At 43.8% G+C, this 27,027-nt stretch overlaps 2 protein-coding genes across 2 annotated transcripts; both read right to left on the bottom strand.

Moving 5' to 3' along the window:
* On the bottom strand, positions 1-22,299 carry LOC118788455 (AP-3 complex subunit beta-2-like). The gene is made up of 27 exons (XM_036544458.1): positions 22,112-22,299; positions 16,002-16,077; positions 14,603-14,677; positions 14,392-14,487; positions 13,460-13,620; positions 12,437-12,503; positions 11,798-11,980; positions 11,448-11,624; positions 11,125-11,222; positions 10,679-10,733; positions 10,078-10,149; positions 9,306-9,368; positions 9,075-9,207; positions 8,834-8,943; positions 8,385-8,561; positions 8,010-8,196; positions 7,471-7,589; positions 5,520-5,634; positions 4,935-5,076; positions 4,588-4,771; positions 4,276-4,351; positions 3,972-4,081; positions 3,061-3,292; positions 2,455-2,539; positions 1,875-1,972; positions 702-840; positions 1-187 (listed from the first exon to the last, which is right to left on the bottom strand). The coding sequence occupies exons 1-27, from the start codon at positions 22,213-22,215 to the stop codon at positions 37-39; spliced, it is 3,285 nt and encodes a 1,094-aa protein (XP_036400351.1). The 5' UTR covers positions 22,216-22,299; the 3' UTR covers positions 1-36.
* Positions 22,300-23,451: 1,152 nt separating this feature from the next.
* On the bottom strand, positions 23,452-26,878 carry LOC118787999 (proteasome subunit alpha type-4-like). The gene is made up of 9 exons (XM_036543812.1): positions 26,791-26,878; positions 26,136-26,169; positions 25,988-26,030; positions 25,422-25,584; positions 24,975-25,052; positions 24,701-24,789; positions 24,175-24,305; positions 23,845-23,968; positions 23,452-23,651 (listed from the first exon to the last, which is right to left on the bottom strand). The coding sequence occupies exons 2-9, from the start codon at positions 26,136-26,138 to the stop codon at positions 23,497-23,499; spliced, it is 786 nt and encodes a 261-aa protein (XP_036399705.1). The 5' UTR covers positions 26,139-26,169; positions 26,791-26,878; the 3' UTR covers positions 23,452-23,496.
* Positions 26,879-27,027: the final 149 nt, after the last annotated feature.

The raw sequence follows: 27,027 nt of genomic DNA, 5'->3' as shown, positions 1-27,027 counted from the left end.
GGTGATGGTTAAGGGTCGAGTTTTGGGATACTCTCATCACTGAGACAGCGCTTGGAGCACATCCTTTACCAGCATAGTACCGATCACCATCTTCTCACAGTTGACAGTCAGCTGGGCCATGCAGTCATCCTCTGTCACCACGGTGACCAGCACCAGGCTGCCACTGGTCACTGTCCTCCCTGCAAATCTGCACACCAGCATGGAAGAAGGAGGAGGGCTGAGGTCAGAGGTCAAAGGTCAGATAATCAAAGGTTGAAAATGAAGGAAAGCCACAGAGAACAGGAGTATGTATATATTAATTAATATTCAGCAGATATGAATTTCTATACAATCCAAGGGGCAAGGTTGTGTTTGATGTGGTTATAGTGGTAGTTATATTTGGCTTGAAGTCTAAGGAAGGGATTGCAAACGATGTGTTAATTCATTGTGTTTTTACATCACCCAAACAAACTGGAGACACATACAGTGAGTATACAGTGGGTATCCTTCTGGCTGCTGATCCGAAGGTAAATCTTTGAATGTGTACAGGGCAGATCAATAGTGTGTGTGGGGTGTGTGTGTGTGTGTGTGCGATGCATGCATGGGGCAGATCAGTGGTGTGTGTGGGGGGGGATCATGGATGAGTGGTAAGTGTGTAGGATGGCTCAGTGGTGCGTATGCAGGGAACAGAAGCAGGGTGTTCTGCCCTCTAGGTCACTCACCTGCACTCCTTCTCAGAACCGCAGGGTACCCGGCTGAGGTTGGCGGTGGAGGTGACCCTCTGTGCAAGCACGTGGTCACTCCTGCACTCTGGCCCCAGGGTCAACTTCTCTGTGATCTCGTTCATCCCCATAAGCTGACCTGCAAAGAGTCACATGATAGAGGACTTCCTTCATCAGCTGTCCTGCATGGTCCCATAATACCAGAATCAGGCTGTGATTTTCATTAGATTTGCTTGTTGCAGAAACTTTTTCAGAAGCAAAGACAAAGCAAAAAGCAAATACATCTGATCTGGTCACACAATATCACACAGTACATGTAACTAAAAGTCCATAGGATAACATGGTTGAAATGCACTCTAGAGCATCCGCTTTCCAGCACAGCCCTGTGAGCAAGTTGCAGGTCTAAGGTCTCTGTGGGTTTGGGGCATTGTTGGTTTGTGTAGTTGCAGGGCTCTAGGTTTGAGTAGATGTGGTGCTGTGGGTTTGTGTAGCTGCAGGGCTGCTGTAGGTTAGGGTAGACATTGGGGCTGTGGGTTTGTGTACATGTGCAGCTGATTGACAGACATTCCTTTAGCTGGAAGCTGGGAGGTGCTGGGATGCAGGTCAGTTCTCCTCACATTCAGTGAAGAGGAGGAGGTGCACAGGCTGAGACTGCAGGGGTCAAAGGTCAGCTGAAAGCCAGGGGAGACATTAGGGGTGCAGTATGGGTGCAGGGGAGCCAGGGGACACAAACATAGCTGAGAGGAACTTACCAATACCCAGCTGTACTAGCCTTTCTACATATACAGATAAAAAGAAGGATATGACAGGTTTAACAGCTTCATTTGATTACCTATTCAGTATCAGTAAAAATGGTGATGGATTATTTCAGGAATATGGCTGGTTTAAGTGAAGTGCCTGAGTACTGTGTTTGGTACAGTATCTCCCTGTGCATATACACAATAAAGACCCTCTGTGTGATTATGCCTGTCATTTTACATGTGTGTTCCTTGCTCATTGGTTAGTTCTAGCTGTGTATTCATTGCTCAATGATGTGTTTTAGATGTTAGTCCATTGCTCAGTGATGTGGGACAGCTATTGGGAGAGAATATGATTTGAGGGATGTGGTGTGGTTATTGGTTGGGTGAATCTGATTGGTTGGATCAGTGGTTCTATGCTGCAGGCTCTGCTCACCTTGCTCCTTCTTGAACTCGTTCTCCGTGATGAAGACGGGCATCATTAACTCCCCCACTGGGGGCTGGATCGACACAAAGAACTTTCTGGTATGAGTGCTGGGGAGCACAGAGGGCAAGTCATCACTCAGTGCAGCCATTCTACGCCTACATGCAATCACCATACAATACCCATTTCTGTAAAACTGCTTCCATATAGCACAAGCTACTTGCTTCAAATATGTTAGCAATGCATGAATAAGTGCATCTAAATATACTGTTAAGGGAGTTTACATTACAATATAAGCATCTGATGGATCTGTGTAAGTTAAAAGGGCTCTATCAGAAAGAAAAAACAGTGAAAGTGTTGGGACATACATTTATAAATCAGCTTTATTGGACCAGGTACTTTCCATTACTTGCTGCATTCTCCAAGCAATTTAGATACTAATTGAAGCACTTACATGTTGCAGCAAATTTCAGATGCAAAGTAAACTACAAGAGCCCTACCTGCCCTTGCTAAAGGTACACAGAGTAAAGAAGCTGTTATGTACAGCAGTACAGAGTAAAGGAGCTGCTACATTAAGGCAGCATTTGCTCACCAGAGCTGAAAATTGGCTGCTTGTGTGGAATCACAGAAATCAATCCCCATCACAATGGTGACCGTCTCACCTGCAGGCAACACCTCTGAAAACCAAAACAAAGCATTACACAGCTGCATTACCCTACAGCTTTATACAACAACATTACTTTGCAGCATTATACTGCAGAATTACACAAAGAAATCAGGACACAGACACACACCGAGAAATCAATTCCTACTGTTTTCGACTGTAATACTGAGACACAATAAAAGATGAAAATATAAAAACTAGACAAATACAGCATACAGATCTCTGTTCAGGACTGAGACAGTATTTCACAGAGGGAAATCAATGCAATCCAATTTGTTTCAGTGCACATAATCACTGACTAATCTTATCTAATCTTTCCTCATTATGAAATGATCAAAAAATGTATGAGAATAGGTCAGCGTAAGATTAGTGTCAGTGATTAGTTGGGGATGTGAGGAATGTTGGTTGAAGTGACAAATATGGGATTAGTTTGTGTGGTGAGCGTTGGATTAGTTGACGTGTTGACAGGGTCAGAGGCAGACCAGGGGGAGCACAATTTGGACCATAGGGTTCAGGCAGTTTGGTGAGACTGACCGATCTCTGGGAACTCTTTGATCCTCATGCCAGACTGGAGTTTGGGCTCCTGAACGCGCAGGTTCTTGGCTTCGCTGTCAGAGTTGTTGGTGAACTGGATCTGTACAGACACCATGTGTGGGTCTGGGCTAAAGGGCTGTCGGCTGAAGCAGTACTCCACGCTGAGCCCCTCCCCTGTGATGCGGTGCAGTAGCTCATAGGTCTTCACCGAGCCAAAGGCGGGACAAATGGTCTGCAAAGACACAGTGGAACACTCCAGAATGCAGACAGGTATCCTCTCCATTCACAAACCTGACCTGAAATTCTGTGCAGAATTACTTAGAATGGTACATCCCATCAGTGTGCTCTGTAAGCCCTTAAAATATGATCAAATCAAATTCACAAACCAGAGTCACCAGTGATTCTATCAGCTAATGTATACACTAGAAAGACCAGTTAATCTATCAGCCAATTTACAAACCATAAAGACCCCTGAATTATAGCTCAATCTACACACCAGACAGACAAGATAATCAGCAACTGTGCTGCACAGCATGATGGCCATTGTCTGGATCAAACTCTCTACGAATCGTGTTCTGCAGATTAAATGGACATTTGCCAAGAGACTGAAACACACAAAGCTATGGAGGGTGGTGAAGGCCTTTATTCTTTTAATCATCTGTAAAATCTCATAGCCCATATGGTTTCACTGAGGACTACCTATCATTTATGACTTTAAAGCAGGTTCTGTGCTTCTCTGTTCTCTTCTCTGTCAGAGAAAACAGAAAACCTGGGTTCTGCTGTGATCTGTCTGATTGAGTCATCCACAGATGGACGCTGTTCTACATGCTAAAACTGTAGGTCAGGGGCAAAGTGACTAGCTTTTCCTGGGGTTTCATATCCCTGGTGACAGAACAGTGAGAGTCACTCACCGCGGGAGTCAGCGATGAGTCTGTGAGTGAGAGCCCCTCTAGGTCAGACACGAGGCTGCTGGGCAGGATGTTACTGACAGGGGTGACCTGGGGAGATGGGGCAGGGGCAACTGGAAGACAAACACAGGCACTGAGGATCATGATGACTATTAATAGCAGTATATAACTGACTTTGTCTTTAGGGTAATATCACATTTCACACCTGTATTTGTGCATACTTATATACTATTTACATGATAACTGTCATTATTGTTTCAACTGAAACCTGCACTGGTATAAATACGTTATAGTTTTCATCACTCACAGTCATCCAGATCCAGGAGAGACATCTCCTGCACCTCACTTTTGGGCTGCTTTGCTTGGGGTTTGGATGTGCTGGTCTGGAGGGAAAAACAAGAGATGATGAGTAATTTTTGATGGTGCTTCATCTATAGGTGTGTGAATGAGTGAGTGAGTGAATGCAGGTAAGGAGCTATATACGAGTGTGTTTACGTTTGTGTTTTTGTGTGATAGAGTAAGTATGTGTGTTTTGTGTTTGTGTGAGAAAGAGTCAGTGAGTGTGTGTGTGTGTGTGTGTGTGTGTAATTGCTTGTTCCAGTTTCAGAGGTAGCCCCACCTTCTTTTTCCTCTTGGTCTCTGTGTCAGACTCTGACTCCTGCTCTGATTCAGACTCAGACTCTGACTCTGACTCGCTGCTCTCTGACTCACTCTCTTCCTCTTCTTCTTCCTCAGTGTCAGACACACTCCTCTGCTCCTTGCCCTTCTTCGCTTCCCTCTTTTCCTCTGCACTGCTGGGCTTGCTGGGAGACATGGAGTTTATTCAAATGAACTATTAGCATGCTTATAGTGTCATGCTGTGTCTTATACCAGCGAAAAAGATGATTGTATAGCTGTAATTCTGATTAATGTAGTCTGCGGTAAAGGATGAATCCTAACCCCTCTGTTCCCTCCTGAAGACCTTACCTGTCTTTAACCTTCTCATGTTTCTTCTTCTTCTTCTTCTCTGCTTCAGACTCCTCCTCACTCTCCTCGCTCTCTGACTCCAAGCCACTCTCCTCACTGCCACTCCCACTCTCGCTCTCTGAGCCACTACCCGTGTCTGACTCTGGGAGGGACGAGAGAGGGCAAATAAGGGACACATACAACCCCCCCACCCTATCCCCCTTCTTTACCACTCAGTTACAGAGCCACTGAATCAGGTACCACAAACATATTCTCCATCCTGCTCCTCATATAAGGAGAATGAGGACAGTGGAGCTTTTGATAATGTGAAACATGGAGCTGAGAGTGTTATGGAAGAATGAAGAGACAGTTGCTCATACAGATACACCAAATTTAACTGGTACAACATAGGATATGAAATGTTATTAATTTATCTGGGCCATTTCTGTGACAGGATCATTACTCTAGTCAGGTCATTATTGTAGCAGGGTCATTTCTGTAACGTGGTCATTATTAAAGCAGGGTCATTGCTGTGATTGGATGCCAGTCAGGCCTTTGTAGAAAGTGCTGTGTACAGTGTGTGAGGACCCATTCGGTCAAGGCTACCGCTGTCTGCCGACTCCGTTGGTCCTGACTCCCCCTCTGAGTCTGAGTAGAATGGCTTCTCCACCTTCTTCTCCTTCCTCTTCTCCCGACCGCTGCTCTTGGTCCATTCTGGAACCTGAGGGGTGGAGCCAGAATGCTGTTACTCTTCCATGCCCCAAGGTGTCATGGAAACAGAGTATAGTACAGAAAAAACATCAGAGCCAGCACTGCACTCTGGTGCTCTCAAAGAGGACTCTCTGTGTTCACCTGCTGCAATAGCTCTGTGTGGGACAAAGGTTTAAACTGTGACACAGAGCACTCTCAGTCTGCAGCTGGAAACCAGGGAAATGTGTGAAAGGAAACTCGATGATGTCTTCATGGCTGGTTCAAATTAAAATTCAAATTGAAATGCTTTATTGGCATGACTTTCAATAATAAAAATACTGCCAGAGCAATCAATCTCTGGTTCTATACTTTTGCTTGTTGCTGGGAAGGGTTCCATTACAGAAATACTCTCCTTGAATAATATTAAATGTCCTCTGACTGGCAGTAAGAGAGATTTTCTGAAATTAAAGCCACTACATTTCTGTCTATAGAATTTGCTGTTATTTGACATCATGACTTCCATTTTCAAGGAAGCAGTTCTTTAATGCTTGAAACAAACTGGGTGACCGATCTAGGAACAACAGATGCTGGACTAGGTGGCAAATATACACCATGAACTATAGCTGAGGCTCTGGTTGTCATGGTGACCCTTTTGCGCAACAGTATAACCTTCCAATGGGGAGAGAAAAAAACAGCATGGAAGTGGAAATTGTGTTAAAACGAAGGGATTCAGGTGCTGAACTGTAGGCAAACACCAGAAGGGTTTGATTGTACATGATCCTGACCTTGCAACTAGGGATGATCATGACTGTGTAAAAAGGCATGGCAGTAAAGGACACAGCTGTAAGGAGTATGCCAGTAAAGGGTGTGACAGCAAAGGGAATGGCGGTAAAGGCTGTGCCGGAAAACAGTACAGCTCAAACACACTGCACTCAGAGGGGCACCTCTCGCCAGTCTCCTAGCAGCCCAATCCGCCCCTCACTGGATGAAACCACTTCCTCTATCTGTGGACCAGGGCAAAGAGAGACAGGGTCAGAGAGGGGGCTGGACATGGGGCAGGGGCAGCAAATCTCTGACCCAGATTAAGGAGTCTGCCTCAGGCAGAGATACAGGGACAGGCAACTGTCCTACAGAAATAGTGAAAACTTTAAGATGAGACTGAAGAGGCTGGACTAGATTAGATGAAGATGAACTGAAGTTGATGAGTCTGGACTGGACTAGATAAAGTCTGATTAAATTACATAATCCAGGACTGGATTGGACCGAAGTTCAGATTTACTGTACATGGAACTCCAATGCAGCCACGGACACAAGAGATCCTTCATTTCAGTGAATCACAGGGACTGAGTATGTGTGTCTGCCTGTCTGTCTGTCTGTTTGTCTGTCCGTGTATTTAAAATGGGCTTTGATGCTGATTTGAAAGCCAAGCCTGGCTGTCTTTCAAATGTCCTATATTTACTGCAGTCATTAAACTTTCTTTCCTTGTGTTTTTAGAGACGCCATGGTATTTTCAGACTGAGGCCAGACAGCACTGTGAAGCCAAAGAGATGCACTGATTTTGTTGGCAGAAAGCTGTAGGTTCAATTCCCAGATGACTTACAAAATGCATAAAACATAAAATGGAAACTACGGTAGCCACCACGGACTTGATAAGCAAAACAATAATAACAATATCATAGTCACAGGTTAGTCACACCAATGTCACATTGACATTAGTTATGTCATTGTCACTCTGATTTGATGCTTTGATGTCAACTGTATTAAGCGGTTATGACTGTTATGCCGATGTCTTGCTGATTAACCGTGAGTGGGTAGACAGAGTTCAGATGCTTCTTTCAAGTCCATGGTAATACACAGTATCTTTCACCTCCACGTTCCGGACGGAGGGGTCTGGAGCAGTGTCAGGCCACTCTGGCAGCTCCTGGTAGCCACCCACTTTGGCGTTGAGCAGGTGAGAGAGAGAGCCCAGCTGGAAGTGGTCTCTGTCTGAAGCACAAACATAGACTGCATTCAACCGGGTGTTCACTCTACTTGAGAGCTGCATCACTTGGCTGTCCACTCTATGCAACAGCCACAGAGTGTTTGTATGTCTGAGTATCTGTGTATGTGTGTGAATGAGCGTGAGAGAGCGTGAATGTATGTGAGCATGAATGTGTATGAGTGAGCTCGAATGTGTATGAGTGAGCTCGAATGTGTGTGGGTGAGTATGAGTCTGTTTGAATGTGTGTATGTGTTTGAGTGTGTGGCAGTGAGTGTTAGTATGTAACTGTGTGTATATGTGTCTGTGTAAGTGTGAGTGAGTTGGAGTGAGCGTAAGTGAGTATGACCATGAGTGAGTGTGTGAGTGTGAATGACTGTGAGTGAATGTGCACATGGTCATATGTCGGGGTGGATTGATTTTTGTACCTTTGAATGGAGACTCTAGCACAGGTGCAGGCTTTTGGGCCAGGAACAGCTTCTTGGCGTATTTGCTGAGAGCGCCGCTCTTCTCATTGGGCAGGAGGAGCTGGCGGATGAACCGTGCGCGATCTCTGGTGTCGTAGTTCTGGTCGTACTTTGCCAGGTTCAGTACATACTGAGTGAGCAGCTTGGTCTGACATGTTGGAAAGAGAGACATTTTCAGACAAAGGGACGTAGATCTCATAATCTGCTTCTACCTTTTCATGGCCAACCTCTGTTTGACACACTCTAAGCAGCTGGATGACACATTTACAGAAGATGATTTTGTCAGCTCATATTGTTAATGACAGAAGTGTTTTGAATTGGACAGAAAGAGCTAACCTGCTTGGAGTTGGTCAGGTAGAGTTTGGCCGCCAGGTTGAGGATCTGCAGTTTGACGATGTCCTCTTCGTTGGTGAAGCACTTGGCCATTTTCCTCAACACGTCTGGAGCAATTTTAGGAACGTGCTCACAGTACTCACCAATCAACCACAAGATACTAGCCCTTGCCATGGGAACCTGGGGAGGGAGGAGAGATGAGGGTGTCACTCACCAGGAACCACACCCACAGGGAGGTGGAGCTTCAGAACACTCACCAGTCATAGTGAACCAAAGGTTCACAAAAGTCTTATTGAGTGGAAAATAGGGTATCCTACACTCAGCACTTTCAGATTACTGCAGCTGCATGACATCACCATTTAGTTATTCGTAACAAGCAAACCTCCAGCTGCCATTTTGTTGGAGCAGCTAGAGTCTGAAGTAACACACAGAGGAGCTTTAGAAAGTCAAACCTGGATGTGGTCGGTGAGTTTGGCCATGTGTTTGATGATGTCACTATGCTGCTCTGGCTGCATCTGGAGAAGCTTCTTAATCACAACGACGGACTCGGCCACCACTAGCTCTGTAAGACACCACAAAGCACATCAACACACTTGTGAATCTCAGCATCGCATTGCACGTGTGTGGGAACATCAGGTGTGTGTATGAACCTGCCACGAGTGTGAATAGGGGGAAGCCAGAGGTGTGACTCACCATCCCTGTTGGACAGAAGCTGGACCAGGCCATTTAGACAGGTGTCCCTCACCTCACCAATGGTGGTGGCACAGCGGCCAATGGCTTGTATAGTGGCAGCAACAAAGTCCTTGTCCATGCTTTTAATGTAAGTCTGAATTACAGAAACAGGGACAACATCTGCAACCATTAACAGCATGGATTGAACAGGTATCACAGAGACATCACAAATTATCTGTCATCCCTCATTACCTGAAATTCTCTCAGGATAGTTGAAATGTTGGTCTCACTGGCCAAGTTGGTCAATACCTCCAACTGCAAAGTATTCAAACATAACATTAACATGTATTCCTAGTGATTTTATGATACATATCAAGTAGCAGTATGTACGATTGAGCATTACATATCACATTTTGTGAGCCTACAAGCCTACCCTCTACCTCCAGCATCTGAAGTTGGATTTCCTAACAGCCACTATTCTCTCTATAGACAATAACTGTATACCACCCTGATTGTTACATGCAATTTTCCATGCTTTCATTGGTTATCTCTCCCACTTCAGGACTAATGAGGACTTGTCAGCTTCAGGGGTGGTTTTATTCCAGAGTGTGTTTCAGCCTTCTCCCTCCTAGTTTTACATTAGTTGCCCACCTTCTCATTCAATACCTAAAAACCCAAATCATCACCATGTGCAAACTACAGATGCATGTGCTAATAAGGAGTGTATTTACATGATTCTTGTGTAAGTGATCAGGGAACTATCTCTGGAAAAAGGATATTTTTTACCAGGATTTTGTACAACTGGCTTCATGCTAATGATAATTTCCAATGGGGCAGAACACAAACACAACGTATTCTTTAAATCTCACTTCACCCCCCAGTACCTATTACCAAATAATGATAAGGTTCAGTAAACACCACTGAAATACTGTTATTTAAAGAGGTTTAAAAGACCAGGTGAAGAATTCAGTCAGTCAATCAACTCTGGTAATGTTCCTTGTGATTGACAGGATATTGTCACTACCTTGAGCACTTTAATTTGAGTGGGGTCTGTGGAGCGGACGTAGAAACTCTTCAGATAGGGCTCGAACATGCCCTGAAAGAGCAGAGAGGTGAACACATGTAAAGTAAGAAAAATTCTGATTCAAGTCATAAATCTGTTCTCTCATCAAAAGTCCATTGCATGTATATAAAACAGTCCATGGGATACAGATGCAATCCATCACATGAGAATCACATTTCAGAAAATTAGTTCCCAATTTATGTTTGAGGGAAATATTTGAGTTTTGGAAAAAGTGATAGGTTTTTCCTGCAAATTCAGTAATTAATGCCCTATCTACCAGTATTGATGGATTGACAGTTTCTCACTAACAAATAACAGTCTTGGAGATTACAGCACTTCACTTGCTGTACCTGCTATGGGAAATTCCTTTACCTTGGGCTGTTGGCTGACAAGGCAATGTGTACAACAGGCAAGTTAAAATAAGCTATTTGAATGTGCATATAGTAAAGATACAGATGAATTCATTACACATTGATTGATTAGGTATATACTAGTGAAAAAATAAAAGATATCAATATAAATGAAGAATAAAACTCTGGCGTGCAAAAAATCAGTAACCCACCCTTCGCTTGATGGACATTGTTGCTACATTCTGCAAAACAACAAACTGGACTTCACTGTGGAGTGACAGGGAAACAGAGAGATGGTGTACAGTCATAAATACATCTTTTCTAAAAATGTTTTTATAGAAATATCAGCATTTAAGTAATACACGTATAGAAATTCTAAAGCTTCTTGGCCACGCTACTGAAACAGCTTTTAGGCCAGAGAGGAAGTAGATACAAGGTGCACAATTTTAACCACAGCTGCCCTCCTGCAAAGTGTGCAATGTCCTGTTAGTCAGCATTGTGAAGACTGTAGCCAATATGAAAGAGACAGGACACTCACTCTATTGGCTCCAGGATTCCCTCATGCCTGCAACTCTCAGCTGACTGTGACTCACATTTGAAATCTCTCATGTCTGTACGCCCTCCCTGTCTATCGCTCTCACTGGTCTGTGACTCTCACCTGTGGCTCCTCATCAGACGCACCAGGGCTTTGGCGATGACACCCACCTCGGCCTTGGGAGCAAGATGGAAATACAGCTGAGCTACAGCCATGACTACCTGGAGAAAGAGAAAGCAAGGAGATAGAGAGTAAGAGTGAGAGAGATACAGAGTCCTTTCTCTGTATCTATACAGAGTACATACTATACTAAAGTATATACCAAAGGCCCTGGCAACATTGTACTAAAGGCCTTTGTGATATTGTACTGAAGGTCCTGACAGTGTTGTAACAAAGCACCTGGCTGAACTGTACTGAAGGCCATCAGCAGTATCAGCAGTACTCACAGCTGCGTTGCGGCTCTGCAGCAGGGGCTTGGTGTTGCGTAACAACAGCCTGTGGTCGGGGTCCATCACATACGGCTTCCTATTGGCCAGGGCGGCGGCCTCAACCTCCTCATCTTTCTCGTCCTCATCCTCCGAGCCATAGAAGGCCTTCTCCCCACTCTCTTCCAGCAGAGACTCCTGTAGCCGCATTCACAGAAAGAGGGAACACGGTGTCACACCCAAATGCAGGGGAAAACACTCCGTCTCTCACACACACGCACACACACACACACACACACACACACGCACACACACACAGTGTCACATTGCCTCAGAAGGACTAAATGTTTGAGTTCCAGGGTAGCACTTACGTTGGCGTTAGGGTTGAGGAACTGGGTCCGAGCGTAGCGTGTCAGCATGTTGATGATCACCACCTGACCCCACTCTTCCACATCGATCAGGAGGTTGCACAGCTTACGGTAGTTCTTATGGATGAGGTCGATACGCTCCGGGCAAACCTCCTCAAATGCCATCACCACACTGCCTGCTACCAGCTGAGGGAGGAGGGGAGAGTAAACAGTCTGTGCCCATATCACATACCGCTGACTGACTTTTCCTTTTGAGGGAAGGTTTCACACTGACCGGCTGCTCCTTTTGGGTAATGTTTTTATCAGCTTCATTCTCTATATTATGCTGTGATTGGGAGTGGCTTGTGTTTACAAAGGACTGCTGTAGTGAATGAGAAATATTGAACAGCACCTAAGTGTTACAAATCTTACTACCGAGTGTGATAATGTTGGATCCATTTATATTAACTATCTCAAGAAGTTGTGTAAAACAGTAAAATCTTGTGCACGAAAAGCAAACAGTATTAGACGCTTCTCTAAAAAGCTCTTTAAACAAGATGTGAGGAATGAAATTAAGAACTACAAGTCTTGGTCTGCAGATATTAAATAAGGTGCTATAATACTATATCATTTGATCATAAGGAATGCTGACATTTGACTCACTGTTGTTTTGTCAGTGAGAAGTTTCTCAATGACTTCGATTAGTTGGTCCTTCTGGTCTGGGTCCAAGCTGCACGCAAAAAGAATGGGGTTGGAGGTTTAACAGGTCTGTAAGCTAGGAGAGGGATGCAGATACATAGAAGAACAGCAAGAGTGAAGAGCCCAACACTGCCCCCTGGAGGCATCTCTGGGCTCTGGGCTAATGAGGGAACCTCTCTGGGTGAAGCCTTTACCTGTTTAAACCCTGCAGCTAATGTTCTGAGCTGACAGTCTGCTGAATTCATGAAAACAGCACAAATCTGAATTAAAGGTATGAACGAGCCTGAAGGTCCCGCCAAAGTGAAACTGGCCCATCGTGTTCAGCAGCTTACATACATCTAAATTATCTTACCAAAAACACAGTGCTCTTGGTGAAGGAAGGTCTGCAAAGAATGAAGAAATCCAACAGGTTGTAATGTTTAGCAGCTTAACAAATGAACAAAATACAATCTGTCCTTGTTGGGAAAACATTGCACTATATGGTGAATAAAGTCTGTACCAGTAAAAAACGAATGGGAAAATTCAGCTCATCAGTGCAACAAAGTCAACAATCCTTTTCAGGAAAACGGAGAGCAATTAGGTGAAATTAAGGTATTCCTGTCTAAATAAGTAAGTAAATAAATTTATTCTCCATTCAAGCTTGATATATTCATAGCCTTAAGAACATTAATTCCCTTCGTAGAGATATCATTCATTCAAAATAAAATTTTGGCCCATATTCTAAACAGCAGTGAATTCAAAACTTGACATCCAGAGAAACTGACCCTGACCTGAACCCTGGTGCTGTAACGCAAATATAGGCCTGACCCGGTACAAACCCGACATGATTCATTGGGTTCCATCAGGTTCAGGCTGGATTGCAAATATGAATCATCAAAAAGATGCCCAGAAAGGGGCCCTCCACCAACAAGAGAGGTGTGAGAGTGTGTCCCTCGCAGGAGCCCTGCTCTGCCATGACGGCAAATCTTAGGGGGGAACTGCAGGTACCTGTAGAGTTTGGGAATGGCGTGGGCAGCAGTTTTGCGTACGTAGGGGGACATATCGGACGCAGCCTCCTTGATGGCCAGCATCATGATGGGCACGATGATGGTGACACGGATGCTGGAGAGGACCCGCAGGGCACTGGCACGGATCAGCTGGTTCGGGTCCTGAGAGAGACATCATCACTGAACACCGCTGAGCCAAAACAGCATGCTGAACACTTATGGAAACATCATTTACTGCTGCGCTGACCACCACTGAAAAGACAATGAAAGAACATGCTCTACTGCTGTACAAACACTGTCAAAACACCAGAACTGGTCATTGGAAAACTGAGGCTCGGAAAACAGACACTTTGTAGCCTCCAGGCATTGTAGTCACAGCCCTTCTGAAAGGCTGTGTTTCTGTACTCTGAACTCTCAATCAGTGAGCACGCAGGGTCTGCACTCTGCTTTTATATGGCCTGTGGCGTTAACAGCTATAAAACAACCCTGAAGAGCACAGCCTCCCACAGCTTTCCTGGGAGCACTCTGGAGGTTTGGTGTGTTACTTGTTAATTCAGAGTATACGTTAGGCTATCCTATATAGCAGACAGAGAAGGAGACTGAAAACAGAGAATGGAGGGGAGACGTGACTTTCTTGTGGGAGGGATATGAAGACAGAGAGGGAGAGGCTCCTGTTTCTGCACCAGGCACTGAGGGTACAGAAGACAGATAAGCAGAGAGAGACTGGGGAAATTCCCTTTTCTCCAGTGAGCAGTTAACACACTGCTGCCACACCTGACAGTTTTCTACAGCTAAGATCACACTTGTGATCACTACCAATGTCAGACCACGGTGTTTGTGTTTGTATGTGTGTGTATGTGACCAATGTACCTAACAAACACACACTTAACTGCACACTTCATTGCGTCCATTTGTACACGCTACAGTACTGACCTTTAACCCCCTCTGGAAGGTGGAGATGGAGAGCAGAGCCAGGTCCTGCTGTTCCTCTGCATAGCGCACCAGATAGACATACACCAGCTTCTTCACCTGGAGGAGTTTCACACAGAAACACAGTCCACATCTCCCCCTGCTGAATGTCTAACCTGGTCTGGAATAAGGAGTCTGGGTAAAATGCAGGAATTAATACCCTCATAGGACTGACCTCTATGTTCTTACAGGCCACATTCTTCACCACAGCGGGAAACAGGTCGGAGGCGTTCTTTCCCCGGGCAATCATCTGAGGACAACACACACAGTCACATGTATGCAAACACACATACTCAAAATAACATGTATGTACACCACATGCACTGACACAAAATCAAACACACCTACCCACATATACACACAATCACACACACACACAAATGTGAAAATACACATGTATTTCAACTTTACAGTACTTTTGTGTATATCAGATATTTATAAAACAGGCTCAGTGGGATTTATCGGTACAGGCTCATTCTCTGCCTCCCCTATGCTGATGGCATGTTACAGTGCAGATGGAATTTCTGTGCTGATGGCATGTTACAGTGCTGAGTGTGTTACAATGTTGATAGGGTTTCAGTGCTGACAGTATGCTGCAGTGCTGATGGTAGTCCAGTAGTAACAACATGTGGTGGTGGATCTGGCACAGAGCCTCTATCTCTCAGGAGAAGCTCCCTCCCAGGGAATTGTACAGGTCTCTAGCCTCATGATGAGGAGCGACCTGCTCTCCTCTCCTGCCATACTTTGCTCTCGTGCACCAATGGAAAATGACTGGAACCTTCAGTGTTTTTTTTCACTCTGTGTTATAAATAATTCAGTTCTGCAATCCTGGGAAAATGACACCATTAATGAATATTTAACAGATGCCTCTGCATTCTCTCCCTTCGACATCTGCCTGCAGACAGAAGATATCCTCCCTGCTTTGGCCTCTGAGTTTCACAGAGTAACAATCCATTTCAAACCTCAGTTAAAAACCTTGACAGAATGAAGTATAGGCCAGATATGTGTTTGAAGTGACAAGTTACTAAGGATTGGAGATGCCTTTCATTTTCTTTTATTACTTTTATTCTGTATTCAAACTTTTTTTCTTCATTAACATACTTAATTCCATGCATATTTAAAACAAATTGTTTAAATAATAGATGTGGGTGACAAAATACCCACAAAGCCCCTCTGGAACAAGTTTACTGGTATTTTTACTATGCTGTGGAACATGGACTATACCTCCACTAGGCTCAAACAATGAGCAACACCAATAACATAATTTAAATCAAGACAATGTTAGGCCTTCAGCAGTGACACTGCCCTGAAGGTGAGATAAATGAAGCAATGTTTGCTGGAATAGCCAGAGAAGTTTGTCTTAATCAGCTTCAGTGCAAACAGATGTGGGCCATCACAGGCCATCATTTTAGCTTTATAGCATTAGGGGAGAAAGGTGTCAGTCCTTACACAACCCCATATCCTTTTTTCCCTGCACTTTTACACTTTTTTGTTATTGACTTCCGTACTGAATATCTCTGTTGTGTCTGGTTTATGATAGGTTCACCTGAGGCCAAACCTGTGAAAACACTTACAGCCACAATCCGTTTCATGGCTTCCAGCTTCAGAGAGTCTTTATTGCTATCCAACATCTCCTTCAGGTCATCATGTCTGTGGAGGGAGAGGGAGAGAGAGAGAGAGAGAGAGAGAGAGAGAGAGAGAGAGAGAGAGAGAGAGAGAGAGAGAGAGAGAGAGAGAGAGAGAGAGAGAGAGAGAGAGATTCATACAGCTCTTACTTTGATTTTACATTCTGGGCTGTCCTTCAGCACACACACATGCATATACACACATTGTCATGTTAACAGCATCTATACCACTGTGCAACTCCCCTTTCCTGAAGCTGAAACTAAGCAGGAATTGGCTTGGTTAGTACTTTGATGGGAGACCTTCTGAGAACAACCCAGGTTGCTGTTGGAAATGGAATTAGTGGGCCAGTAGGGGGCAGTCTTCTCTCTGAACGTAACAGAAGCCCAGTATAGCGACACGGACAATACTGTAGGAGATGCCGTTTTTTGGATGAGATGTTAAACTGAGGTCTTGACTCCTTGCAGTCATTAAAGATCATATGGTACTTCTCGCAAAGAGTAGGGGGTTCCTGGTGTCCTGGTTAAATTCCTACTCAGGCTTTCAAACTGACCATCTAATAATGCCCCAATTTAACTGGCTAAACAATTCCCTCCCTCTCCACCTCAGGTGATGTTTTGTGGTGTTTTGTAATTCTCTGGGCATCTTCTATAGGTAATAAGGTAGTAATATTCAGCAGGCTTCATGTGAGGTAATTGATGAAGTCTTTATAGTATTATGGGCAGAATAAAACCAGACTCACACATTTTTATTCACTGAAATGTTGGCCCACTTAGTTTAGAACATGTTGCTACATTATTTCTGGCGCTGGCTAGAAAGAGGTTGAACTGCAATTATAATACAGGACAGAGCAAGACAGCAAAGTGGCTGCCTGTATTTAAATGTGCCAAATTCTGAAGTTTAAAAATCTGAAAATCAAGACAAAATATACAGTATCGATAATTATTTCATTTTCTATGCCATCATGCCTACACTTGATAGATAAAAACAAAAGGGATGAACAAATATTGTAAAGATCCTCCACTAAGATACAGTACTAAAGACTCCCCACTCTGACCCACACCAGTCCATTGTGTAAGTTCACATGGAGAAGATGAGACCCAGAACAGAACCATCTCTCCCACACTGTGCAATCCTTATCTGTCTCACACTGAGACTCACCATCTGTCTCTGGCACTGAGACTCATCATCTCTCTGACACTGAGACTCACTGCCTCTCTCTGACAGAGACTCAAACGATCTTGTTCTGATTCTGATGCTGCTTTCAGAAGTCACACTTTCAGTGTTGAAACACCACCGTACTAAATGCACGGAACAGAAAGAGAGACGGAAAAGAAACAAAATATCTCTACAGGTGACCAAAGTGTATTCTGTAGATGTAGAGTGTCAGCGATACAGATCTATAGAATTTGTGATTGCAAGGAGTGTACAGAGCGTGTGAGTGGTACAGGTATATTGTATGTTAGTGCTGCAGGTGCATGTAATTTGTACAAGGTGTGTGCAGTCCCTACCACAAATGTGCAGTCAGTGATACTGGTGCAGTTGGTGCCGCCCTACCGCAGAGGCTGTGTCTGGGTGCTTGTAACACCCTCCTCGGGTGCTGCCCGCTCCTCCTGCTCGCCTCCCGGCCGCAGGTACCTCAGCTCATCCGGCTGCACCGCGTTGTACCATGTCTGCTGCCCACCATCGGGCGTCAGCACCGGGCTCTTAGCCTCCTCCTGCCCCTGCACCGTCTTCACAATGTTTACCGCGTTCACCGGGAGCTGCAGCAGCTTCTGCATTGGCTTCATCCTGCCACCTGACCGAAAAACACCTGCAAAGTCTCGCACGTCCTGCCACCTGCCTCCAAACACAGTATCAGAGATGTCCACCTGACCCTCCAGAGGCAGAACTGTACAGTCTATCAGGGTGGCGTTCAGGAGGAGAGGATTAGGCCAGCCCAGCGTACAGTTACAGAGCTCCAACAGAGCCTGGCTCTGAAATGGATCACTGGAAGGTGGCTCCGCATGCTGATTGGTGATAAGCTGGACTTGCGTGTTGAATGGTGATGTGGAGAAACAGTGCGGGGGTGTCAGGTTCCCCTCCAAACACGCCTCGTCTCCCTGCTCCCTGTTCCTCTTTCCTGGGAGCTGGGCTTGCGCTCCTCCCCCGACTGACAGCTTGTGCTCCTCTTTGTGGTGCAGACGGCTCCGCCCACTTCTTCAGTCATGGAGGCTTCCCCCTCCCTCACAGTTTTTGGATCTCTCTCTCTCCTATTCCCCTCTCCATGTCCCTCCATTTCCTTCTCCCTCTTCTCTCCCCCCACTGCCTCATCTGCTTTCTTTCTCCATTTCCTTCTCTTTTTCTCCCCCTGCTCTCTTTCTCTCTCTCTAACAAGCACAGCTAATGTGCTAACAGCCAAAACATGACCAAAAAAGAACAAAATAAAAAGTGTGATCACACTCGCTCTAGTCTTCAAAGAGGTTATCACTAACTGACTACACAGACAAAGATCACACAGAGTACAGGTCACAGAGATCACATGTCATACAGGTAACAGATCACAGACCCAAACTGGATTCTTGACCTGGTTTTGCTGCGTGGACATAATGATGGAAGGGAATGCGTGGGATAGGGACACTGATATGGTGGAGGTTCCTGCGATCAGAGCATGGCCTCTACGGCTATTTACACAGCGTATTCTTTCTCTGTCTCCTTATTGTAATTACCACGTATTTACTTTGCCTGGTGACTATGTCATTAGTGCCGCCCTAAAACAAGCTCTCATTCAGGGAATCATAACCACCTTAGGAACATGTAGCCAACAGAACACCTTGCCCATCAAACAAAATTTCTAGGAACAATGACAAGAACATTGAGCATGTTCAGACAGGGACAGCATCACAAAGATGGCCGGAATGCAGAACAGACCTTACCCTGAGGTACCTTTTGTCACGTGAATTCCAGGGACAGAAATGTGCAGCCCCCTCTTGCAACTCTGACTGCTTCACAGGGAAAGCACTAAATGCTAAATTAATACTCATATTATCTGAAAACACATCTTAAGTCCACATTACACAGTCCTTCCTGCGCCTGTTTGCACAGACAGAATCTATTATTTCTTTTGAAGTAAAGACAATTGCTTTGTTTTGAACACATTATAATATAACACGCTGAAATGAACAAGCAAGCCGACAGATTGTAGTTTAATTTGTTTGCACTTAAATTCAGAAATGAGATCCAAATACCTGTGTGCATTGACATGTGATCCATTGTTCATTTCAGTGAAACACACAATTAAAAATTTGATGCTATGGCTGCAGTTTCTAAATGTTGACAATGAGCTCCCTCCTCTGGTGATAATGAAGTACTACAGTAATTAAATAAGCTATTTCCACTGTAGAACAGCAGCAACAACATACATTACATCAGGTGTGGCCCAGCTGACCAATGGTGCATTCATACAGATCTGACATATGTTAGTAAGAACATGTACATCAGGCACCTTTAAGAAACAAACCCCAACAAAACTGTGACAGTGAAGAAATCAACCCCTGTATTATTATTTCCACACTGTTATCACATTAGTTTGTCATTCTTACTACGTAGATAAATACATGACACCACTGTAATCTGAGACCTTTTTAGACAGTGGGCCAATTATGCAATATGTTTAATTATTATTATTATTATTTCTACTACTACTACTACTACTACTACTAATAATAATATCTCATCTAATTACTTATCCATGATAAATCTTCAATATAGTTGTTGAATAAAAAAACTTCACCTGCAGTCCTTCTTGCATGTAAATGACTATAATTAGGGCAGCAAGGTTGCCAATTCAGTTCCCAGGTGGGATACTGATGTTGTATCCTCAAGGTACTTAAACTGAATTGTCTCAGTAAATATCCAACTGTATGAATAAATAACATTTAAAACCTGTCTAAGTCGCTCTGTATCAGAGTGTCTGCCAAAAATGTAAGTCATTATATTAAGCATTATACCGAAAACAAAAGGAAAACACAGCTAGAAAAAAAAAACATTTATTTATATTTATCAGTCTGCTAGTTGCATTCATTGCCAAATCAATATCAATTCGCTGAAAGAGAGAGATTTACCATCTTTTAACAGCTTGCAAGTAGGGTTGTCATGGGAATGAGGTAATGTGATTCTGTATCACAAATCAGTGTTACTTTTTCTGAGCTCAGACAACATTATTGTTTCTCTGTTCACTGTAACATCACAGATCAGAGCATTAGTGTGTCTGTGCGGTGCAATACCACAGATGAGAGAGCTTTAGCATTTCTGCGCTGAGTGCAACATCATATATCAGAAAGTGTAAGCGTAAGCAGTGTAACATCAGAGATCAGTGGGTGTTGGTGTTTCTGTGCAGTGTGACAGATCAGAGTGTGTGTCTGTGTACAAGCACTGTCAGTGCAGCATCTTACATCAAGAGTTTAAAGGACATTAAAGGCAAAAACACAGGCAGACTAGTTTGAATAATATTACAGAGGGGTGTTGATTTCTTCCTCATAGCTTTCTGTGGAGAGCAGAGAAGAAAAGGAATAAACATTAAGTTCCAAGTAGCGAGCACCAGCAGGGCAGGGCACTCTCACTTTGTAACGGCAGCATCATGGCCAACAGGGATTTATATTTCTGTATAATAAATGGGCTTCCGTTCAGACTTCAGCATACTGACCAATCAGTAATCAGACTCAATTGAGCAAACTAGGCAGCACTGAAATTATTTAATGGAAACAAGGTCTGGGACCCATGAGAAGCACCTCATGCATCCTTTATGTGTGAGAAGTAACAGCTTCTAAAAGCAGCATTAATAAAGATATCAATCAATACTTTGGAGCCTAATATCTCTCCATTCGGCATTAAAGGAGGATATGCTTTGGTAAATCACACTTTACAATCCCTAGCCATAATTTAACACATACTTAAACACAACAAACTCTTTACTGGGTGTTAACATAGTGTAATTCCACACGTTGAAAGGTCATAAAAGGTGTGTGCATTGATTACGATATATATATTAAAAAAAACTTCAGAACAAATATCATACAACACATCACACAATAATGCAACACAGTGTCATAGGTATGTGAAAGAGACTTCATATTGGGGCAGACTACTACAGTAACACCCTATGACACTATATTTCACAATACACAGTAAGCTGCCAGAAATCCCACATTTGCATGGAGAGGAAAAGGACTGGTGTTCTACACTGGGCATTAAATATAACGTCGTTGCACAGTGTTATAGAAAGAGAGGTAATGTGGTAATTATAACCGATTTCACAAAAGGGTACAACAACCCCCGTATGTGAACAAATGTAGTGAAGAATTACAAAAAAGTGCAGTGAATACAGTATCAGCAATTGAATTAGAACCCAGTGAGACGGGGCACACTATCCTGCCGCTAAGGAGAGCAATGCGGAGTACAGCTGCCCCTACAGCTGCACCGCGCCTCTCCGCACCAGAGCACTGTCCAGCCAACAGTGCTGAGGCACGTTTGGTCTCTGAAAAATACTTTAATTTACACCTCAAACAGCATACGGGCTCCTTAAATGTTTCATACAGCTATTGGCCATGGTTCAGCTCTCAAACACATTTCACTTAGGCTACATACGCGGATCTGTCACAAAGAAAATTTTGTTGGATAACACATTCAGACATTAAATAAAATTGTACTATTCCCACAGTTCAAAATCTGGAAGCCTTGCTGTTACTCGAGTGATCTGTAAACCAAATCTCGAGAGTATGAGATTGGCCGGGCCTCACCGGCACTATGACGTTCACGTAACTGAACTGCGTGTTTTCATAATCAAATCAAAGCAGAGAAAGGTGCAAATAATATGTAACTTGACTGAATTTTAAATCAGAACGGTTCTCTATATCATTATTATAAGACCCCCACCCAATGAAACCCCTACTATTGATGCTTCCTCTTCTCCCTGGCAGGAAATTACACGCCCCTCGCACCTCCCCCAGCAGCTGCTCACGATATTTCGGATGACCAAATGAAATAGCCAAGACGGACGTAAACAACGACTCTATTCCTTTACCTCTTATAATCGGAGGAGAAAATTCCTCCGCTGGCCGGGTCGTGACCGTAGTCTGTCTCCCCGACACTCCCCTTCTCGTCGCTGTGAGTGGAGCTCGCCGACATTGTCACCGCTACCTATATAGCACACTGATGGAGATGTAGCAAGGATATGGAGACCGAGGCGCTTACACGGATGGGTTTGCTTGTAGCAGCTATACACGCTCTCCGGCGATGCGCAAATCACGTGACATTAAATGGATCCGCTGGGCTCAAGGCGTTTATATAGCTTTTTGAGGACAGAAATTCCGACCCCCCTGTGGCTGGTTGGGAGGTCAACCTGTTTTGGGTGTTTAAACCAAATTACCTAGCTCACCAAGTCTCTGCAGTACGGCCAAAATGATCTTTATGGATATATATTTAAATTTCATTTAACTGTTTTTTTTTCATTAACTGCACTGTTATTCTAATAATGACTCAATCATTATTTTTAAGAGTCAGATGAAATTTTTTTTGTGTTTGGTGAATTTGTTTTCTTTGGTAAAAATAGAAATAGGCTCATAATCCATCCATAATCATCAGTAACCTGTCAGTACAGGTGATGGCACACAATAATTGATTTCTTAAAGCTAACTAGTAGATTAATTAAACAGTATTGCAAAATCATTTAGCTACTTTACACTGTAGTATTGTATCAGTTCAGAGTGCACAACAATTTCCACACTGCAGGGATATGTACTCATGGAGATCCTTCTGTTACCAAGAGAAAGCCACTGTACTGTGGTGCACAGCCATTGCTAGAATTAAATTGCCGATGAAACCACTGTCTACAAAAAGATCACATGGCCTGCTGTGATATTTGTTGACTTAACAGACCGCTGGCTGCGGTCACAAACAAAACTGCCTTTCATATGCGACTGCTATTATCGATATCCTCTGAGGCTTTTATTTCTTGGTAAAAGCAAACTGACATCACATTTACGGTGGCCTGGAGTTCCTCTTTATTGTACTGTTTTAAGCTTCCACAAAGCAAACACAAAACAGGATGTACCATCATTTTCAGTACATCCATGGGCCCATTATAGTTCCTTGTCAGACATTTTTTCCTGGTCTAGGCGCCTGTATTCACTGCACTTCTGACCAAACCAGTGAGAATACTCAGGGGAGTATTTTAAAGTAGCCTTCTGCACAATTTACATCAGTATCAGATAATAATAGAGGGCAGTGAAACCTTGTCTGTGACAGACAGTGCTGTCTGTTTTCATTTAGTATTACTACAACTTGTGTGCCTATTTAGGCTCTCTTGTGATAGATGTAGCATGTAACTGGCATAGAACTCTCCACAAACACAGGTGTTGTGTTAACAGTTTATTAAACAAAAAACAAACAGAGTTAGAGAGAGCTCAATCACTTGTCCTTTTCCTTTTGTTCTTTCTCCTTCTTGTCTTTCTCAGCCTTGGCCTCCTCTGCCTCGTGTCTCTTAATCAGCTCCTCCACCTCCTTCTGCTTCAGCACTTTGATCCTGGTCTTTCCGTCTTCTCGGGTCAGAGTGGCGATCTCCACTGCAAAAATGACATGCACCCACATAGCCGTCAGCCATGCCCACATCATGACACACAGCAACATAACCTTTAGCCACATCCCCACAGCAGCTATCCATAACCACACAATCTGCAACTTCACAATCATGGATGAAGACTGCTCCTCAGTCCCATGCTGGGCTGCAGACCCACCTGCCCCTAGCAATGGACTCACCTTTCTCTGCAGACAGCTTGCTTACATCCATGGTCTTATTCAAGACTTTGATGGCCAGCGCAAGTGCAGAGGACAGTGTCATCTCTCCCTCTTTAAAGTCCTGCTTCAGCATTGACACGGCAGCCTGAGGCACAAACACAATAACTCACTGATCGCTCAGAGCTCATCACAGATGCACCCACTCACTGACTGATGGCAAATGGCTTGTGTGATTTTTTTCCATATACTGTGTCTGGGGAGGCGGGATGGTTTGGTCTCTGACTGCTCAGTGAGTAGGGAGAGTTTGATCTCTGACTGTACAGTACAATTGCATCTGTGACTCAGACTCACTGCGCTGTTGTTGCCAATGCAGGTAGCTTTCCAGCCGCCGTAGTTGCCACTCGGGTCACTCTGGTAAAGCTGGAAGCCATAGTGTCGGTCCCAGCCCATATACAGCAGAGACACGCCGAATGGTCTCTTCCCTGCAAAGCACACACACACGTCACTGTCCGCACCACTAAACACATATATACATACTGTCCACAGCTAGTGACAGTACCACAATACACACAGTATATCAGAAATGAAAAAAGATATAAAAAAAGAAATGAAAAAAGATATAAATGTTTTTTCTTTTCTGGTACAAGAGTACTTTCATAGAGTACTTGATTTCATATAAGTGCACTGGCACCACACATAGGTTACATGCACAAATTAGCAATAAGCACTCGCACTCTCTCTCTCTCTCTCACACACACACACTGACTCATGTCAATGTATGTTACAAAAACATAGACACAGATCCTCACAGTACTGCACACAAGGCAGTGTTCAGTGTATTCTGCTACATGAAACAGCATGTTCAGTTTTCCTGTACCTCCAAATTGAGTGTATGCCTGCTTGATGTCACACAGGGCTGTCACTAATTGTTCACAGGGGATAGGCTCTTGATACTGCAGTAAATACCTGTAAGACAAGACATGTGTTAATATCCACAGTGCTTTGGCATGATCTGACTATGCACAGGTGCTAAATACTTGGTGACAAGCCACATCCATCTTACTGGTCCAGGCCCCTCCATGTCTGACTGCCACATCCATTATGCTGATTCTGACTCCTCCCTTTCTCATTGCCACACCCAACCATCTTACCTCTGAGCTATCAGCCTCAGCTCATTGGTCAACACGTTGGCATCTGACGTTATCCCAGCAACGCTGCAAGCCATGTCCCTGCAACAACACAGCACTGGGTCACATAGCTCATTCACTGCACAGTGCATGATTGTGTTTTCAAGTGTCAAACTGTACATATTCACAGATGTTTAAATCATCTCAATCCTTTATGTCTCTATATCTGTATCATGCACCACAAGGTATCAGTTTGCATTTGGACTGATTGATGCCCTTGAAACACAGCCTGATACTGTCTTAATGTGAAAGCATCCATGTTTCACAAAATGAAATAAAGACCCTTTAATCAGAAAACTGATCAAATCAAGTGAATCAAGGTGCCAAGTTTGTTGTATTTGTTACACTGCATGTCTCTAAAGCACAAATTAGCCAATCAAAGGCTCCCCCTCCTCTTGGAGTCACACTCACTCGTTCAGCTTGTAGATCTTCTCTGAGAAGAAAACTTCATCCAACAGTTTGTGGATGTTCCGCCTCTCTGCTGCCAACAGCACACCGTCATTGGCCAGAATCCCCAGGCATGTTCCTGCATGACCAATGGCCTCCATCGCATACTCTACTTGGTACAAGCGACCTGCCAATCACAGTGAGCTGTTAGGCAGGTGTCGTCCTCAAATCAGGGAAGTTACTTGAAATTAACTGTCAGATTACAACACCTCATGAACACAAATACTCTGTGTTTGGACATTTTCCCAAGGTGTGTGTGTGTGGGGTTAAAGTGTTAGATATATGAATGATATGAGAACGGCTGCATGTGTTCCAGCTGTGTGTATTTCTGTACATGACGGACTATGTGTGTGCATATGAGAGTGTGGGAACATACGTGCATTCAGTGTGTGTGTGTGTGTGTGTGTGTGTGTGTGTGTGTGTGTGTGTGTGTGTGTGTGCATGCATGTGTGCTGTGGAAGCAGTTAGGATGTGATGATCATAAATGTGAAACTGTGAAACCTCCATAACTGACACCAAAACATACTTACCTTCAGGCGAAAAGATGGTCGTCCGAGAATCATACCTGCGAGACTGGAACCGGCCAAAACTGGGTTATTCACCATTTCACATCCCACAAACATGTGACAATTGTCATTTGCTGAGCTAAAAGCGGAAACAAATCCATTGACTACTTACCATTATTAAACCGCCTTTCAAATAACAGGCCTACCTGCAAAAGGAAATATACGTTAAATATGGCTAAAACTAGAGCGAACGTTAGCTAGCAAGCAAACGTAACTACTTAGAAAACATTGTGCTTTACCAAATCAGACAGATATAAGCTAGAACTTTAGCCACCGAACAACCTAGCTAGTTGGCTAAAGCTCTGTGCATCAGAATATTATACCCTGCTGTAAGGTAAGACAGATGAGTTAGCAACAATGCCATGCAAAGAAAGTGAAACTGAAATGCCGCAGCTAACTGGCTACCTAAGACACATTAGCGACAACCTTAATAGCACATTTAAGGCCCTTCCAATTCTCTCAAAAACAAATGGATAACCTTCATACAGATCACCTTGCATGTAACAAATGGTTTGCGGATGACAAATACACAATTTAACTAAATCTAGAAGCTAGCTAGTTACATATAAAATCAGTAGTAGCTAAGCCAGCTAGCTAGCTATAACTAGGGAGGTCGAGCATGAAGCAGCAACTTTAGCTACACAGCATCATCGGCCAGCAACCGGCGAAACATTGCTTTCATCTATCATATGACGTCCGACGACACAGTCATTTATATGTTTTAAAAAGATACAAGCGTTGTTTATAACAATGTATTCGCTACTTACTGTTAAAATATCTTGGCCGGTTCAGCCCGCTTGATTCACAAAACTAAATAATAAACCTTGGGCGAAAAAAAAGATATTGCGGACGTAGGATCTGCAATTTCGTTCAGCGCCACCTATTGACAGGGATGATGGCTCACAGCGAGATTTGCACCCGCCCGTTTGGAATAAATTATTGCGTAGCAAGTTGTAAATGTTTTACCCTTCTTGAATGCTAAATTGCTTTTCCGCCACAACTGT

Source organism: Megalops cyprinoides, chromosome 13 (assembly GCF_013368585.1).
Source record: "Megalops cyprinoides isolate fMegCyp1 chromosome 13, fMegCyp1.pri, whole genome shotgun sequence".
Taxonomy (NCBI): domain Eukaryota; kingdom Metazoa; phylum Chordata; class Actinopteri; order Elopiformes; family Megalopidae; genus Megalops; species Megalops cyprinoides.
This window is presented reverse-complemented; position numbering and strand designations above follow the sequence as displayed.

Coding starts and splice junctions, on each gene's coding strand:
- LOC118788455 (XM_036544458.1), bottom strand. CDS start 22,215: ATGTCGGCGAGCTCCACTCACAGCGACGAGAAGGGGAGTGTCGGGGAG. Junction 11,625..11,797: donor TCCTCAACCCTAACGCCAAC/GTAAGTGCTACC, acceptor ATGCGGCTACAG/GAGTCTCTGCTGGAAGAGAG. Junction 5,635..7,470: donor CCTCCGTCCGGAACGTGGAG/GTGAAAGATACT, acceptor TCCACCCCTCAG/GTTCCAGAATGGACCAAGAG.
- LOC118787999 (XM_036543812.1), bottom strand. Junction 25,053..25,421: donor AAGATCTACAAGCTGAACGA/GTGAGTGTGACT, acceptor GTGTTGTTGCAG/GGACATGGCTTGCAGCGTTG. Junction 24,790..24,974: donor CTGAGGCTGATAGCTCAGAG/GTAAGATGGTTG, acceptor CTTGTCTTACAG/GTATTTACTGCAGTATCAAG.